This window comes from Raphanus sativus, chromosome 4 (genome assembly GCF_000801105.2).
Source record: "Raphanus sativus cultivar WK10039 chromosome 4, ASM80110v3, whole genome shotgun sequence".
NCBI lineage: Eukaryota > Viridiplantae > Streptophyta > Magnoliopsida > Brassicales > Brassicaceae > Raphanus > Raphanus sativus.
This window is the reverse complement of record NC_079514.1, coordinates 15348016-15366666: the sequence shown is the minus strand read 5'-3', so window position 1 is coordinate 15366666 and position 18651 is coordinate 15348016. Positions and strand designations below refer to the sequence as shown.

The window sequence follows — 18651 nt, the reverse complement described above, 5'->3', positions numbered from 1 at the left end:
AAAAATATTAGTAGCTGCCAAAAGATGAAATTTTTTTAACAATTTAAAAACAGTCACAAAAGAGTAAATCATAAACACTAAACACTATACCCTAAACCCTTGGATAAAACTTAAACCTTTGGGTAAAAATCCAAACACTAAAACCCTAAATTCTTGGATATACCCTAAATCCTGGGGTAAATCTTACACACTAAACTGTAAACCCTTGGGTATACTCTAAACACCAAATCTCTCTCTCTCTTCTATCTCTCTCTCTCTCTTGGTATCCCCTTCATCCTAAACCTTTTTTCTAAATATAAAAATGTAAACATTCTTTTAATTCATTGATTATCTTTTAGCTACCACAATTTGATTTTTATATGTGGAATGTTTTCTAGTTTTAATATTTATTATGAATTTTTCTTGGGTGAATTACCAACTAATCATAGTTTGCAAATTAATGTACAAATTTTTTTTAAATATAATAAAATAAAATAATAATAATTTGTGAAGTTTTTAAAATAAATGAAAAAATATTAGTAGCTGCCAAAAGATGAAAATTTTTTAACAATTTTAAAACCGTCAGAAAAAAATAAATCATAACACTAAACACTATACCCTAACCTTTCGACAAAGCTTAAACCCTTGGGTAAAAATCCAAACACTAAACCCTAAATTCTTGGATATACCCTAAACTCTTGGATAAATCCTAAACACTAAACTGTAAACCTTTGGGTATACCCTAAACACTAAATCTCTCTCTCTCTCTCTCTCTCTCTCTCTCTCTCTCTCTCTCTCTCTCTAATGGATGAAGGTCACGTTTTCTTTCTCTCTTTTTGCAGGGTTCTGGTCTGGTGGTGTATGTAAGCCATGTTTTATGTTGAAGAAAGAAGAAAGGCTTGTTGCCTTGTTTGTGCGTTATCTCTTAGTTTAAAGAAAAGAGCTCACACCTGAAATTCTGAACTATTTATTTATTTCCTGTTTCTTCTATATATTTTTTTATTTTTATAAAAATCCTTTCGAAAAAAAATAAATATTCACAAACTCTCTCTATAAGGAAAAATATATACAACTTACTGCCAAGAATGGAATGAAACCCATTAGTATTATTCATATATGTCTTTCTATATGTAGATTTCAAAATTATATTTACTTTTTGTTTAAGATAATTGATGATGCATTATGTAGTTAGAGTTAGAGCTGTGCAAATCAAACCAATTATGTAAGCAACCGATGGTAACATTTTTTAAGAAATGAGTGTCTAGTTTAATGTGAACGTATATTCATCCGAGAATCTCTGATAACCCGTGCCTTGCACGGGATGAGATTATTTTTAAGATATTAAGACGTTAGGTATATTTATTTGGATATCAGTTTAGTTTTGGGTTGTTTTCGGGTTTTAAGATCCTATGATATAGATACATTCTAAATTCATATTTATTTTTGTTTATTCGGTTAAAATGGTTGAGATTTTGGGGTTTAGTGATAAACTAAAGACTATTTGTATTTGTTTGATTTCATGTTCTTTGAATTTTAGACAATTCTAATATAAACCAATCGTTTCATATTATAAATTATGAAAAAATCATAATAAAATCAAATTTATATAACTGTTGAAGAAAACTAAGATGCCTATAAAACAATTCATTTCATTACAATTTGGTTAATGGTGAAATGAAGATTTTAAAATAATAATATTCTATATTACGCCTGATTTAGAATCTTCACCTCACATTTTGTTATATAAGTACTAACTTTAATGTGCATATTTGTGTGTATGTAAATTTTTTTAAAAGTGTTTCATCGCTATATACATATAGCGTTAACTAATATTGAAAGAAATGTTTGTTCATATAACAAATGAAAGTTTTAATTTTTAAATTAAAATTAATTAAATATAAAATATACTTAGTCATTACAAAATATTTTTTTAAATAATGACAATTAAATTATATACATAAATCGTTGTATAAAAATATATACATAAACAATAACATTAATATATCTACACATTGAACCTGCTGAGTTTAATTCTTACAATGTATTAAACATAAGGCCAATGAATTTTAACAATCAAGCATTATGTTTTAACATTTATTTTTCAATTTGGTCTGCGTAAAACATCTTCACAACCTACGAAATAAAAAAAAACTCGAAACTTAGACATGTTTAAATAAAGAAAACGAAATTTATAAAATGTATTCAGGTGAAGAGTAAAGATGCCTACATTGGAGTCGATAAAAACCATTTCAATAGTTAGACCACTACCAGCAGAATATTGCTTCCACAAATAAAGGATCTTAACCATAATCTTCCACATTGACTTGAATAGTTTCAAATCAGACACATAAGTTACCGCAACCATTATAGGAGAATGAGATAAACTTGTTAAGGTTTCGGGTGTAGTGAATAAATAAAATTATGTGGAGCAGTGAGTCTTATATAGGTTTACTAAACCTAATTCAATAAATGTGGTATCTTGGTATAATATCGTATTAAATGAAAAATATTTTTACCTTGCCAATCACTCTTAGATATATAAATTTCCATAACAAAAAATGTGAAATATATGACATTTAGTATCATCAATTTACCTTGCTAATCACTCATAAAATATAAATATTGTCCAAACGTTAATGCTAGCCGGTCTAATTCGGGATGGGTAGAATTCATTGATATCGGTTTAAAAATCTTAACCATATTATTAAAATTCATGTGTAATAAAATTGTAGTATTTCATTCGCTTTAAAATTTACGTGTACTACATGAGAATGACTCGTAAAGCATACTTGACAATGGGAGACTGTAGTAAGAACTCTTATAGTTTGTATAGAATGTGTTATCGCTTGTGTCAAACTGTTATTGTTTGTGAAAACAAATGCTACAATGTCTCGAGACCCGTACTTCGCTAAATGCAGAGACTGTCGGGTCAAGAACAGAGTCTGCGGGTTCAACACAACCCACCCGAATCAAGACTTCATCTGTTACTCCTCTCAAAGAGAGACAACAACAACAACGACGTCCCGGTGATATGCCTCATCTTCGCTTTAACATGTATCCTCTTCGCTATCTCCGTAGCGGTAGCCATCTTCCGATCAAGAAGAGCGAGCTTATATTAGTTATTTTTTTATGAAATTTTCTTCTTTTCGTAGATATTTGAAACTTGTTAAGCAAGAAAATAAATATTGTTATCTCTACTTAAAAAAATTGTTAATTTTAATTAATAAAAAGGTCCTCAAATAAATCCCACACAAAACGCCAAAAATACCAAAAATACCAAGGTCGAAGATTAATAAAAGGGTTAGATATATACAAAGTTCATAACGTAAACAATTGTTCTCGATCTTCTTCTTCTTCTTCATCTGTATACCATGGAGTTCCTTTATATCGTTCTGATATACCATCTGAAGATTATGTTATTCAAACATAGACGGTCGTCACGATAATGTCCATGTTATTAAATAAAAAATGTGTTTGAAGATTATGTTATTCTAACAGACCAAACTCATCAATTAACAAAACCGTTCTTGCATGAATTAAAAAGGCAAAGGAACGTGCATGAATTGATAACAAAAACAGATTGTATGAAGTCATTATCTCTTCATTTTATATAGTTGATCATTAACAAAACCTAAGAGAGACCTCGACCAACCAACCTCGCAACTCATCAACTGACCGCAAAACTATATATTTACGTGAAAAAACAGAGAAGATACTGAGAAGAAACTGAGAAGAAACTGAGACGATGCGGAGAAGAAACAGAGGCAATTGCGCGAGGTTTATATATATAACTCATCAACACGATTGTCATGATCTTGCTCATGTCTCTGCGTCATCCCATTGCGAGAGGTTTATATATATATGAGCAAAATCATTCCACGTCCCAAGCTCAAGACTTCTAAACCCTCTACATCACATCCCTTTGGATTTTTCTTTACAGAACTAAAGCTTCATGATTTGAACCCGAAGGAGTGCAAGAAGTTGTGCGTAAGTCTCAATAGCATCCTTAACTTCTCCTTTGGCTACACGAACCTTTGCATTCAGACGTAACAGCTTCCCTTGTTCCCACTTCCCTGTCTCGTTAAGCGCTGCATCCACGATAAAACCCGAGCCAGAAGCAACCATACTTGAAGACCAGACTCTGCTGCAACCTTCAATGCTTGCATAGCGTATGCTAACGTTGAATCAAGCTTCCTCTCCTCTCCATTCTCTAATGCAAGATGGTATGGCAATGCATAAGGGAACTCAGAAGAACACGTCTCGCTTTGGGTTATGTTCGCTATGAACAATGGTTGTTCCTTTACATCCTCGCGCCTCCTTGTCTTTACACCGTCTCTTCCTCCTCGCTTAGTTACCTTGACAACTAAAATTAAAGCAAGATACGTACGTTTACGTACGCAGAGAAAACGTTCAAGTAGTGTTTCAGAGAGACAAAGAGACATGAAATAGAAACAGAGAAATCTCACCGAAAATGCTTCTAAGTGTTTCTGGTTCGTGATGGTGAGTTTAATACGATCTATATCCTTTTGTTGAGATGGGGATTGAAACTATATGTTGTTATTGTGGTTGTTTCTTGTCGTTTGACGTCAAAGCTATGAAAAAAAAATTCGTTATGTTCCTTTGTTATTTAAGCAAAAAAGGAAAGAAAGTTAAGCATTAAGTGTTGTATTTTTTTCAAATCGCTCACAGAGTGACACGTGGATCCGAGCCTTCTCATGCATTCTCACAAAAATCGTTTAAGGAAAGCCTTAAAAATGCTTCTCCTTTAATATATAGGGAATTTAAGAATAGAGGTTCCCGTTGAATGCAATCAAAGACTAAGAAGAGTGGTGGTTGTTGAGTGCCGGCTTAGAGGCAGTGCACACGGTGCATTTGCACTAGGTCTTGTTTTTTTTTTTCATTTTTCTTAAAGAAATTAGGGTCCTGCTTTGTAAGAATGTACAAATATTAGGGTCCTAGTTGTGAAAATTACAATGATATACTTAAAAATATTAGAAAAAATTTAACTCAGCACAAGGCCTACTTAATATTTAAGCCGGGACTTGTTGCTGCAGATGCCTTCAATAGTGATGAAGCAGGTGATAGCCGTGTATGTGCAGTTTCCAGGACCTCTGCTTAATGCTTTGACCGACTACAATGCTGTTGTTAAAGTCTTCAATCATTTGGATGAGCCTCTTCTTTTGACTTGGTGAGTCCAAGAGTTTTCTTTTCTTTACTAACATATCAGTTATCACATTCTCGCTAAAATGTTTGGTTCTCATTTTTTATGTGACTACTGATAGGCTTCTTGTGTTTTTCTAATTTATTTATTGGAACAGGAATGGCATCCAAATGCGGCGTAACTCATGGCAAGATGGTGTTCTTGGCACAATCTGCTCTATTTCTCCGAGATGAAACTTGACTTACCAGTTTCAAGTGAAAGCCCAAATTGGAAGCTTTTCTTGCTTTCCCTCATTCAACTTTCAGAGAGCATCTGATAATTTTGGCCCTGTTGCTATGATTAATAACTGGAAGATATTCTAATCTTTTTCCCACAGCCTGATGGCGAACTCATCTTAATTATTGGTGATTGGTACACTCAGGAGTCAGGACCATAAAATATGTAATCATCACTTTGGTCTTTTGTCTGCGTTTACCTTTTCATCTATACCTTTGATTTTCAGGCTTTAAGGAGAATACTTGACTCTCGAAAAGAATTTGGGATGGCGGATGGAGTCCTCATCAATAGAAAGGGTCCTTACAAAGTTAGTGTACCTGATGGAGTTGATTACCTGACAACTCATGTTAAAGCGAGTACTACGTTGGAATTTTTATTAGTTTTATTATTACTTTGTCTCATGAGACGGATGACTCTTCTCACTTGACTTTCGTTTTGTGGGAAAAACCTTTAAAAGATTGAAGCTCGCGTTGTTTACTTCTTATATAACTCAAAATTTTAGTACAACTTGATTATAACAAAAATTTTGGTATCATATAAATTACTTTCTGTTTATTATAGATCTTTTCTCTGTGGTTTGAACCATAAAAAATTTAGTACATTTGTGTACTTGCAAAAGTAATCACATACTTATGACTCTACTTACTCACAGAACTTCTTAATAATATTTATGGTTGTCAATTTTATTACATACGGACATGTGTTTGTAGATAGTCTGAACTTGACGTACGGAGTATTGCTATAAACTGCATACCTTTGTAGCTTGTGTCTCCAAGCTTTTCAGGCATTAGTTTTATCGGAAAAATTATACTTGCATGAGTAATTTTACCTAAAAAATTGTTAATGGTGAGAAAGAGACTACAATTCAAAGTTATCGTATGTAACTGGTCTTTTAATCTACGGCTTTCAGAAGTTGTTGTATGTATCCTTACAACTTTATTTAAATTCATTCAACTCCATAAAATTAATATAAAAAAATTTGCAAACGCATGGTTTATTTATTTCTTAAATTTGAAAACAAAATTATATTCCTAAATAATAAATCTTTATATCATACATGACCTCAAACAATTTACATAATTTTAAAATTTACATCCCGCCCGGCCCGTAAGGCGGATCGGCCTTAGTTAGTTATAAATAAGTATTTTATAATTTGCTCATTGAAATAACAAGATTAGTCTCTATAAGATAGTACATATTGTTTACAAACAATGTTTGTTTTCATGTTTGATTTAATATTTTATTGTTATTTTTATCAATTTTATGTGTGATAGATTAAATTTTATTTAATTTAGTTTTTGTCTTTATGTTTTGCTTCAATTTTTTTTATTTCAGTTATATCCGAACCAAACTGGTATAACCTGAATCCGTATTATATATGGTTACTTTATGGGTCTTAGGATGCAATACAATTTTGAACCGAACCCGAAGTGTTATTATCCAAACCTGACCCGTACTAATAAAATTTTAGTATGGGACCTAGGAGGGTAAACCCGAAAATACGAAAATCCGAAAACCTAAAAAACCCAATCCGGATACCAACGGGTACCCTAATGCCCAGGCCTATCAGTCGATGTGGCATGATCTGTATCGATTGATGGCGATTTCTTCTGTCAATTCTCCTTCTTGGTGCGAAGCATATCCAATTTTTTTGTATCAACTCACCCCTCTTGGTTGCCCAGTTAAGGTTGTTGTCGAGTGTGCAATAGAATACATCAAGTTTCTTCTTGAGGGTCCCTTCCTCCCATTTATTTTTCATCTTGATGTTTGAGAATATCTCATCTCTGATAGAAGTGTATGGTGATGGATGCTCGTCGTCGATCAATGTGGTAGTGATGCTGTCTATCGATGTGAGTCTGACTTTTTCTGTTGCTTGTCAAATATCGATAGATGGTTGAGTCATCCTATCGATCGATGGAGATGTTTCTTCTTGAAAATCGAGTTGTCTCTGCAAAGCGTCTATCGATCAATTTCTTGGTGTTAATGTCGATCGATGTATGTTGTTGCTCGTCGATCGATGGCATCCATTGGTCATCGGTCGATGGTATAGACTTCCATGCTTTCCAAGTTGTAGCTTCTCTTGCTTTTTGTTTCTCCATAGTAGCAATATCTTCTCTAAGTCAGTCCATAGATGTAGTCAGCCAGGTGATCTTGTCATTGAGTGGATGATAGATACCGTCAAATCTCCACTTAAAATTATTCAATGAATCCTCATGGAATCTGTAAATTTCATTGAGTTTCTCATCCATATCTGCTCTACTGTAAGGATTTGGTATTGTAGCCTGAGTAAATCTTCCTATATGCTCTGGTAGGCAGATGAAAGCATGCTCATATAGCAAAGCTCTCTGCAGAATGTCTCTAATGTGGAATTTAGATATTGGGATGACTCTCCCTTCAATGGTTTGTGCATGTCCATGTGCATCTCTGTACACTCCATACTCATCATTTGCTTCCCAATATTCTGCGGCTGTGTCTGAGTCTTCGTCGATCGATGCGGCAGTGTGCCTATCGATCAATTCTCTATCACATGTTCGTTGCTGATGTTGAAAACTTGTACCCTTTCTGCAAGCTTCTGCAAATAGCTCTGCTGTAATTCGTTATTTATATTCTGGATCATTGCGTTGCTGAATGAAAATGGTGTCTGGTCCATCGGCCATTGCAAGAATGTATCTGATATCTTCCCTGGATGTGTGTAGAATATGTCCATCCATAACTCGTGCATTGCCTTCTGGATCCATGAAAATACGATACTCATCCGGTGTTAGATACCCATAATCTGTATAATCATTTAGCCTTACTGCATGTCGTGGGTTTGGATGGTTATCGATCGATATGGCCTTGTGCTCATCGGTCGATTTCTTGTTGTCTGGTCTATGGGGGTGATGGTGATCTACTCTTTCTCCATAGGGTTTTGAATCAGAAGGTTGCAGATGCCTCTTGTCTGCTTCTAGAATATGTGGAGTTTTCTCTACCCCTGAACTCTTTTTATAGTAATCACTAGCCTAATTTCTAATTTTGAAATTTCCTTTTCCTCCATGTTGGTTGCCTCTGTATCAATCGATGTGGGGTGTCCTACGTCGATCGATGTTGATGCTTTGATAACATGAGAATGGTGTGGATATCTATCTCATGTAAGGACTCCTTGGTGTTTTGTAGCTCGTTCTTCCTTGCAAGTTTTTCTATATTTTCTAGATGTTGGTAAGATGAGGTAGCTTCTAGGGCAAAGATTGGGTAGCAGTGCACCTGCCAATCATCTCGTTCATCTGCAGATGCCTATCGATCAATTTATCACGTTGATTGTCGATCGTGTTAATGTTGATATCGATCAATGTGCTGCGATTTGATACTTGCTCAAATTACCCTATAGCAATATTACTTTCATCAGAAGAGGTCAGTTGTAGTACTTAGGGATCAAATCCACCAGGAGCTGAGGAATCAATAGATCTTATCCTAACTATGCTAGGTTGAAGATTATTAATTGTAGTAAATAAATGTAAACAAAGAAACTGGTTTGAGGAGGACAATTACTCAAGATGATTGGATGGGTTTTAACTAGTATGATTTAAAGAGTTAGAGCTAAGGTTACTATTCAGGTTATCAGGATTATAGAGGTATGATTTCCTATGTGAGATGCTTGCATGATATTAAAGAACCAAACTAAGCAATAGTCCAACTGTTGTTGTGACCATCTAATCAGTAGAACCGATGAAAACACCCTTGGCGAATCATAGATTAGGGTATCGATCGACTTGCTGTCGCATGTATCGATCGACTTGTTGTCGCATGTATCGATTGTCATGTATCCCACGTCTATCGATCGATTACTCTATAGGAGTATTGATCAATGCGCTACTAGTAAGCTTTATTGTGCATAGGTTGAATACAGTTCACCAAGCAATCACCCAGTCAGCTATCGCTTACTTCCAAGTGAATTGCTGGCTTAGAGAAGATAGATCCAAGGATTTGTATTTTTTGTATTCATGTGTAGGTTAGCTACTCCTACACAAGCATTATGCATGATCTTCTAAGATGAATATCACATGCTCAGGTAATCATATTTTGGGCTAATCCCTCGTACCTATTTGAACCCTAAAACAAAGATGTTTACTCAGACATAGCCAAGCAAAACATAAATATAATCATAAAAAGCTTCATAAAATAGATAGATAAATAATAGTGTTCAAGAATGCTCTCAATTTGACAATTCTCTCTCTCACCGAAAACTATATAATTAAAGCTATTGTAAAAACCGTGTTTGTGACAAAACACATAGACAAGACTAAAATACTAGAATAATTAGGTTAAAACACATCAGGGATATTATGGTAAATAGATGGTGTCTTGGGATTCAAGTCGCCTGTGACCAAATCCGGGCTTCTGCGGCTAAGCGCCGATCGATAGCACAGAGTGTGCATCGATCGACGCGCGTCTCTCCTTGTCGACCTCTAGTGGTCGATACGGTCCTTCTCGGGTGTAAACTCCAAAATGCTCCAAAATCATCATCTTTCTTCCATTAGCTCCTGAACTTATAATATGCAATATAGACCCAAGAATGGATATAATATATCCTAAAATACTAATATACCATGACTAAAAGTGGGTCAAATTCATGGTATATCAACTCCCCCAGACTTAACCTTTTGCTTGTCCTCAAGCAAAAATAACTGGTAGTCTTGGAAAAGATTTGAAAACAGCAGGGACTTAATATGTCTATCATTCTTAATCAAATCTTTCTAGTAGTGCAATCCAAATCACAAACATCCTAATCACAAAAATGCACTATACAATATCCTAGTCTAGCAACCAAGTTCTCCTAGCCAGCAACTTAACCAATCATGTCTAAGATTCTCTCTACTAACCTCAATTCTTGCATAAAATAAAAGTGTAGGCTTTACCTTGGGAGTATCGATCACATGATGCAAGGATGTTCAAACAAGTATCTGGACCTCCAGGTAAACATTAGTTCCTATTCTTTCTCTCTTCTAATTTTTCTCTCAGGCAATTTATTGACCAAGATTGGACAGGTTTCCATGAATCAAACTTTAATGGTTTTAGCCACCAAATCCTGTTCACTTCTTTCTAACCTATATCCTAGGATTTATATGAAGTAAGCCTTAATGGTTGTAGTCACCAAGTCCTGTTCAAATCCTTTACCTATAGAATTCTTGTGAATCAAGCCTTAATGGTTGTTGCCACCAAGTCCTGTTCAAATTATTTTCCTAATAATAAAATCTAAATAAATATCTTTTTTTTATTCTATTCTATTCTCTACTCTATCCTAAAATTTCGAAATTGAGAGAGAGATGTAATTATACAAGGCTTTACCTTCCAGACTTGTTTGAAGAATCTGATTCCATGTATACCAAGCCCCAAGACAAATAGGTGATGTCAGTATTAGGTTGGAGGTCATCTTTAGTTCCTTCAAACATTCTCAGTAAGTGCAAACATAGTAGACATGTTGATCCATTTTAGTATCTCTAGCACTTCTGTAATCAGTAAATCTAAAACTGGTCTAGAAAATGATAAACTAAATATCAATAAGGTCATTGTCCCCTTCTTGACTCAATAATTTTTTTTTGAAAAACATTTTTATAAAAACTCAAAATAATAGATAATAATTAGTAATCCCCCAGACTTAAATTACACTGTTCCCAGTGTAAAACAGTCGGAGTTTATATAAACCATAATTAAAATAACGAATTGAACAAGTTAGAACATTATACCTGACCGATACCTTATCGATCGATATAGATGAAAGATTGTCGATTGTAGCGGATGTAGTGATGTCGATCGATGTCGACTTGGTCGCATCGGTAGATAGAGAAGGTAAACGTCTACTTGAATCTTTTATTTTTTAGACCTGCATAAACAATGACGAAAGGAAGTAGTAATCATAAATAATAATAATAAAAATACCTAATAGTGGGTTGTCTCCCACTCAGCGCTTTGTTATAGTCATTTAGCTTGACTTTGGAGGTGGAATGACTTAGTTGTGGTAGGAGCAGTTGTTTGCTGGTGGGCAAACATCGCCTTCTTATGTGGATTGAGTTGCAGTGAGGCTTCTTGTGGCATCATCTGATCTACTCCATCTCTGGTGCATATCTGATAAGTCATATGTTAGCAGTTGAAGTCTCCTCTCAAAGTTTTCAATGCGGAAGTGATGGTTTCCAATCTTGGAAGAAAAGTATCCTTACATCTCTGTCAATTCTTCTTGCATTGAATATATCGCAGCTATAGTAGGTTCATGTCGGATTGATGGTCCTGCAGTATCGATCGATGCAACAGTTGCATAGTCGATCGGTATCGGGTTGTCAGTATCGAGCGATACATGAGTTGGCATGTCGGTCGATTTCCATCTTGAAGGTTGAGTTGAAAGTTGTCTCCGAATATCCGTGATATCCTTAGCCAATCTTTATGTTCGTGGATACAGAGTGTCCAAGTTGTCATTGATGACTCATAGACGGCATCAAACTTCCTTGTGTTCTTCTCTTCTGCATACTCTAAGGCTGTATATATCTCAGAGATCATCTTGTCAACTTCTTCTTTAGTGTATGTATCTTTTCTTCTTTGAGTTGCTGGATCTTCTGATGTATATGACCAGTTTCTATTCTGTCCCATGTGTGTGTCATGTGTCCTAGCTCCATACTTTCGCTTGTAATGGAATTCTGAATTCCATCCGTCATGGTTGGTGTAGCAATCGATCGATGCAACCTCACTGGCGTCGATCGATTTTGTATGCTCATCGGCTGGTGCTTGTGGGTAGACGACTGATATATGTAGGAGTATAGATTGGTGGAGGTGTCTTCTGTTGTGAATCGAGTTGCTTCTGAATTGTCTCCATCGCCTGTTGTAAAGCATCCATTCTCTTGGATAGTGCATCCATATCATCGCTCATTGAGTAGTAGGAATGACCAAGTGTCTCTTCAAAAGAATATAACTTGTCTTCCAATCTCATGAAGCGTCTATCAATCGATTTGCTAAAGTTATTATCGATCGATTTGCTAAAGTTATTATCGATCGATTTGCTAAAGTTATTATCGATCGATCGTGAGTAATCTGGATCGGCCGAAGGTATCCGTTGGTTGTCGGTCGATGTTGAGGGCATAGAATTCCTTGCTGGAATTTCTCTTTTCTGGTGCTTTAAGATGATGATGACATTGTCTGAAAGCTGCTTCAGGATCTTGGTCAGCCAGGTAATCTTATCATTGAGTGGATGGTATACACCATCAAGTTTGCATTTAAAATCATTTATTGAATCATTTATTGCTGGAATTTCTCTTTTCTGGTGCTTTAAGATGATGATGACATTGTCTGAAAGCTGCTTCAGGGTCTTGGTCAGCCAGCCAGCTTCTCATCCATCTCTTCTCTACTGTAGGCAACTGGATCTGAAGGTATAGTTGTAGTGAATCTCTCCTGATGTTCTGGAAGGCATATGAAAGATGGCTCACACAGTAGGTGTGGGCGTTCGGATACCCGTTCGGGTTCGGATCGGGTATTTCGGATTTTTGGGTATTTTGGTATAGGAGTATAAAACCCGTTCGGGTATCTCTATACTTCGGGTCGGGTTCGGGTTATTTTAATTCGGGTTCGGTTATTTCGGGTCGAATTTTCGGATATTTAGATTTTGCGAAAAAATTAACTTCTTCATTTCTCAAGTTTTTTCTATTTAAAAATATAATTTTTACTTAACTGATATTTTATTTTCAATATATTGAATGATTTGAAGATAAAATCTTAAAAAAAAGATACTAACTTGATTATTGTTCTAAAATTTTAATTGTAGCTTTTGTTAATGCATGAAACAAAAATTTAAACATGCATTTTAGGCATTTTAAGTGAGTAAAAATCACTTTTCTTGCAATTATATGTATATTTTCTAATTTTGAACCATGTGTATAATTAATATAAATATTTTGAATAAAATTAGAGAAGTAAACTATGAATATATGGTTAATGGTACATAAGTTCGGTTATCTTCGGATACCCATTCGGGTTCGGGTATTACCCATTCGAGTTCGGATATCCGATCTCTCATAATTTAATATCTGTTCGGGTACTTTACTGCTTTGGTTCGGATTTTGGTTCGGGTTTTTCGGGTCGGGTTCGGGTGCGACTTCGGGTATCGGGTAAAGTGCCCACCCCTATCACACAGGGAAGCTCTTTGCAGGATATCTCTGATGTGGGATGAAGATACTGGAATAACTTTTAATTTAAGGTTTCGCGGATGTCCATACATGTCCCTACATACGCCATAAAAATTTCAGTTTTTCTAAATTTTATATTTTTTGTAGACACATGCCAAATAATTTATAAAATTTATGGATCGTATAGTTTCACTAATATTTATTTATAGTTTATATTATGTAAATTATATTTTTAAATAAACTTTTATAGTTTTCTAGATGTAATTGTATTGAATAAGTGGATAAAATATATGCAAATATACGCACCAAATATCTGTAAAAATTTATTTATATCCAATTTTTTAAGATATCCTTAATTTTCTGAATAAAAACAAATTAAAAAATTAAAAATCCATAAAGTATGAAAGAAATCATAAATACTGATTTCACGCTAGCATTCTATTCTTGCCCATCCTTAATTCCTTAATTCTTAGTGGGAGTCGAAAATGCGGAAAAAATCAATCAGATACATGCAAGAGAATAATAAATCAAAGACCATATCGTTTTTCTTATCTTGATCCGTAGATATTTTTTTGTTTCCTTCTTACCATAAAAGGTGGTCCGAGACTTACCAAATTTTCATTCAGTCTACCTATCGTACCTAAAATATGATCATTCAAGATATATACAAACATTAACATAGGATATATACAAACATTAACATAGCAAATAATCTCATTTGTTTGACTATGAATATTTTCTCCATTTTATAGCACTGTTTTATCAATTATTAATAGGACAGTTTTCTCTCCCAGACAGCACACACACACTCTCTCTCTCTCTCTCTCTCTCTCTCTCTCTCTCTCTCTCTCTCTCTCTCTCTCTCTCTCTCTCTCTCTCTCTCTCTCTCTCTCTCTCTCTCTCTCTCTTGAGTAGTCCACACACAACACTCTCTGCCGATTCCATCTCTCGAGTAGTTTTCACTCTTCCAGTGAAAATGACCAGATCTCATCTGCCCCTCCTATGTCTCCTCCTCTTCTTCCTCAATTTCGCCACTTCTCATGACGATGTGACGATCATGCAAGCCCTCAGATCGAGCCTGACTCTCACCTCATATGGCAACTGGTCAGACCCCGACCCTTGCAAATGGGAAGCCGTCCAGTGCGACGGAAGCAAGCGCGTCACGATGATCCAGCTCAAACAGAAAGGGATCCAAGGGACTCTCCCTCCTGATCTCGGGAAACTCTCGGAGCTCATCGTTCTCGAGTTTTTCTCCAACAAAATCTCCGGTCCGGTTCCCGATCTCTCCGGACTAACACATCTACAGACGCTGAATCTTCACGACAATCTCTTCAATTCGACTCCAGATAATCTCTTCTCCGGGATGAACTCGATACAAGAAGTCTGCCTCGACAACAATCCCTTCTCTTCTTGGAAGATTCCTGAGACTGTCAAAGAAGCAACGTCTCTCAAGAGCCTCTCCCTCGTCAACTGCAGCGTCACCGGTTCAATTCCTGATTTCTTCAGTTCCGAGACGCTCCCTAACCTCGTTTCTTTAAAGCTGTCTCGGAACAATCTCCACGGAGGGTTGCCTGAGAGCTTCGGACGCTCGTCGTTACAGCAACTCTATCTCGACTGGCAGATTCTCAACGGGTCAATCTCGGTGTTACAGAGCATGACTTCTCTTGTCGAGTTTAATGTCCGAGCTAATTTCTTTTCAGGTTTCATCCCTGATCTCTCTGGTTTGCAGAATCTAACACTGTTCAATGTTAGAGATAATAAACTCACCGGTCTTATCCCACCGTCGCTCACTGCTCTCCCAAATCTCACTGTCGTGAATTTAACTAATAACTACATTCAAGGACCGATGCCGTTATTCCAGAAATCAGTCGAAGTTGATGCAATTTTCGCCGCGGGTAGATTCTGTCAGGAGACTCCTGGTACTCCGTGTGATCCACAAGTCCAGACATTGATTTCTATAGCTGAGTCGTTTGGATTTCCGTTGAATCTTGCCAAGGGTTGGAAAGGGAATGATTCATGTGATACCTGGCTCGGGATTAATTGTTACGAAAGTCACATTACAGGGATTAGCCTATGGGGTCAGGAGCTCAAGGGTTCGATATCTCCGAGTTTTGCTAATCTTACTTCCTTGGAATTGATCGATCTTTCTAATAACAACCTCACCGGGAGTATACCGACAGAGCTTACCACTTTGCCTAAGCTTAGAATACTAGATGTGTCTAACAACAATATCAACGGTGATGTCCCGAAGTTCAGCGGAAATGTGATTGTGGTGACTACTGGTAACGCTAACATCGGAACGAAGAATAAAGGAACTCTTGCAAAAAAAGAATAAAGATAATTTTTTGAAATGCCCATTTAAAAATTAAATGAAATTAATAAAGGAAATTGAATTTTTCACCTTGCTGTACTACACCTACTCTTTTGTCTGACTTCTTTCTTTATACAAAGCAAATTCTTTGCTAACTACAAAACAACAATTCACGCACACAAATACAAAGGTTGTGGATAACGAGTTAAACATAAAATCTAAAGAAGGTAAAAGTTAAAACTAAATTAAAATTTTGATTTATATGATATAAATAACAAGGGTCGTGAGAATTCACAAACTATAATACTGTGCTTAGTTACTTTTTGATTTCCTTCCCAGTCGAATTTTAATGGAAAATACTTCAAGCATGAGAGAAAATTTGCATCCATGTAATTTGATGAACATGATTTGGAAAATCTACCAAAATTTACATCCACGGTTGATATTTACATCCACGGTTGATATTTACATCTTACTTCGTTTCTTTGATGTGAAGGATATTCATATATCCATTTTATCTCTCAAGGATCACAAGGTGAATTTTCCAATATCTCTTGGAATATTCACATTGACTCGTACATCTTTCTTTTTTCTAAAAGATTATCAATTTCTCTTGCTAATGAAATCTGGGTTCTCGGAGCCTTTCCAATATCTCTTGGAATATTCACATTGACTCGTACATCTCTTATGGTTTCTTGACAATATTCATATATCCTTTTTATCTCTCAAGGATCACAAGGTAAAATTTCCAAATCATCTTCAGCGTGGATGTAAATTTTGGTAGATTCTCCAAATCATGTTCATCAAATTACACGGATGCAATTTTTCTTTCAGGTTTGAAGTATTTTCCATTAAAACTTGACTGTGAAGGAAATCAAAAAGTAACTAAGCGCAATATTATAGTTTATGAATTCTCACGACTCATGTTATTTATATCATATAAATCAAAATTTTAATTTAGTTTTAACTTTTACCTTCTTTAGATTTTATGTTTAACTCGTTATCCACAACCTTTGTATTTGTGTGCGTGAATTGTTGTTTTGTAGTTAGCAAAGAATTTGATTTGTATAAAGAAAGAAGTCAGACAAAAGAGTAGGTGTAGTACAGCAGCAAGGTGAAATTTTCAATTTCTTTTATTAATTTCATTTATTTTTTAAATGAGCATTTCAAAAAAATTATCTTTATTCTTTTTTTTTTGCAAGAGTTCATTTATTCTTCGTTCCGATGTTAGCGTTACCAGTAGTCACCACAATCACACTTCCGCTGAACTTCGGGACATCACCGTTGATATTGTTGTTAGACACATCTAGTAGCCTAAGCTTAGGCAAAGTGGTAAGCTCTGTCGGTATACTCCCGGTGAGGCTGTTGCTAGAAAGATCGATCAATTCCAAGGAAGTAAGATTAGCAAAACTCTGAGATATCGAACCCGTGAGCCCCTGACTCCATAGGCTAATCCCTGTAATGTCACTTTTGTAACAAGTAATCCCGAGCCAGCTAACACACGAATCATTCCCTTTCCAATTCATGGCTAGATTCAATGGATATCCAAATGACTAAGCTATATAAATCAATGTATGGACACGTGGATCACACGGAGTACCAGGAGCCTCCTGACAGAAGCTACTCGCGCTGGCTATTGCATCAACAGCGACTGAGTTCTTGAATAACGGCATCGGTCCTTGAAAGTAGTTATTAGTTAAATTCACGACAGTGAGATTTTGGAGAACAGTGAGAGACGGTGGGACAAGGCCGGTGAGCTGTTTATCTTTAACATTGAACAGACTTAGATTCTGCAGACCAGAGAGATCAGGGATGGGACCTGAAAAGAAGTTACCTCGAATATCAAACTCGACGAGAGAAGTCATGTTCTGCAACAACGAGATCGACCCGTTGAGCTTCTGCCAGTTGAGATAGAGCTTCTGCAACGACGAGCCCGCCAAGCTCAAAGGCAACCCTCCGTGTAAGTTATTCAGAGACAGCTTTAAAGAAGCGAGGCTTGGGAGCGTCTCGGAGCTGAAGAAATCAGGAATCAAACCCGTGACGTTGCAGTTGATTAGAGATAAGTTCTTGAGAGACGTCGCTTCTTTAACTGTCTCCGGAATCTCCCAAGCGGGAAGGGGTTGTTATCGAGGTACACTTCTTGTAGTGAGTTCATCCCGGAGAAGAGGTTTTTCGGAGTCGAATCGAAGAAATTGTCCTGAAGATTCAGCGTCTGTAGATGCGTTAGTCCAGAGAGATCGGGAATCGGACCAGAGATTTTGTTAGAGAATAAATCGAGGACAATGAGCTCCGAGAGTTTCCCGAGATCAGGAGGGAGAGTCCCTTGGATCCATTTCTGTTTGAGCTGGATCCTTGTGACGCGGTTGCTTCCGTCGCACTGGACGGTTTCCCATTTGCAAGGGTCAGGGTTTGACCAGTTGACGTCTGATGTGAGAGTCAGGCTCGATCTAAGGGCTTGCATGATCATCGCATCGTCCTGAGAAGTGGCGAAATTGAGGAAGGAGAGGAGGAGACAGAGGAGGGGCAGATGAGATCTGGTCATTTTCACAGGAAGAGTGAAACTACTCGAGAATGGAATCGGCCGAGAGTATTGTGTGTGGACTACTTGAGAAGAGATAGAGTGTTGTCTGGGAGAGAGAAACTGTCCTATTAACAATTGATAAAACAGTACTACAAAATGAGGAAAATAGTCATAGTCAAACAAATGAGATTATATCCTCTGTTAATGTTTGTATATATCCTATGTTAATGTTTGTATATATCATGAATTATCATATTTA

The 18651-nt window shown here is 36.1% G+C and overlaps 2 protein-coding genes across 2 annotated transcripts; one reads left to right on the top strand and one right to left on the bottom strand.

Annotated features, from left to right (window-relative positions):
* The first annotated feature begins 14536 nt into the window (after positions 1–14536).
* On the top strand, positions 14537–15895 carry LOC108829606 (receptor-like kinase TMK3). Its single transcript, XM_018603233.2, has one exon. It carries the CDS (start codon positions 14537–14539, stop codon positions 15893–15895), a length of 1359 nt encoding a protein of 452 aa, XP_018458735.2.
* Positions 15896–17076: 1181 nt separating this feature from the next.
* LOC108829607 (receptor-like kinase TMK3) lies at positions 17077–18413 on the bottom strand. Its single transcript, XM_057007991.1, has 3 exons — positions 17962–18413; positions 17472–17884; positions 17077–17399 (listed from the first exon to the last, which is right to left on the bottom strand). The coding sequence occupies exons 1-3, from the start codon at positions 18411–18413 to the stop codon at positions 17077–17079; spliced, it is 1188 nt and encodes a 395-aa protein (XP_056863971.1).
* Positions 18414–18651: the final 238 nt, after the last annotated feature.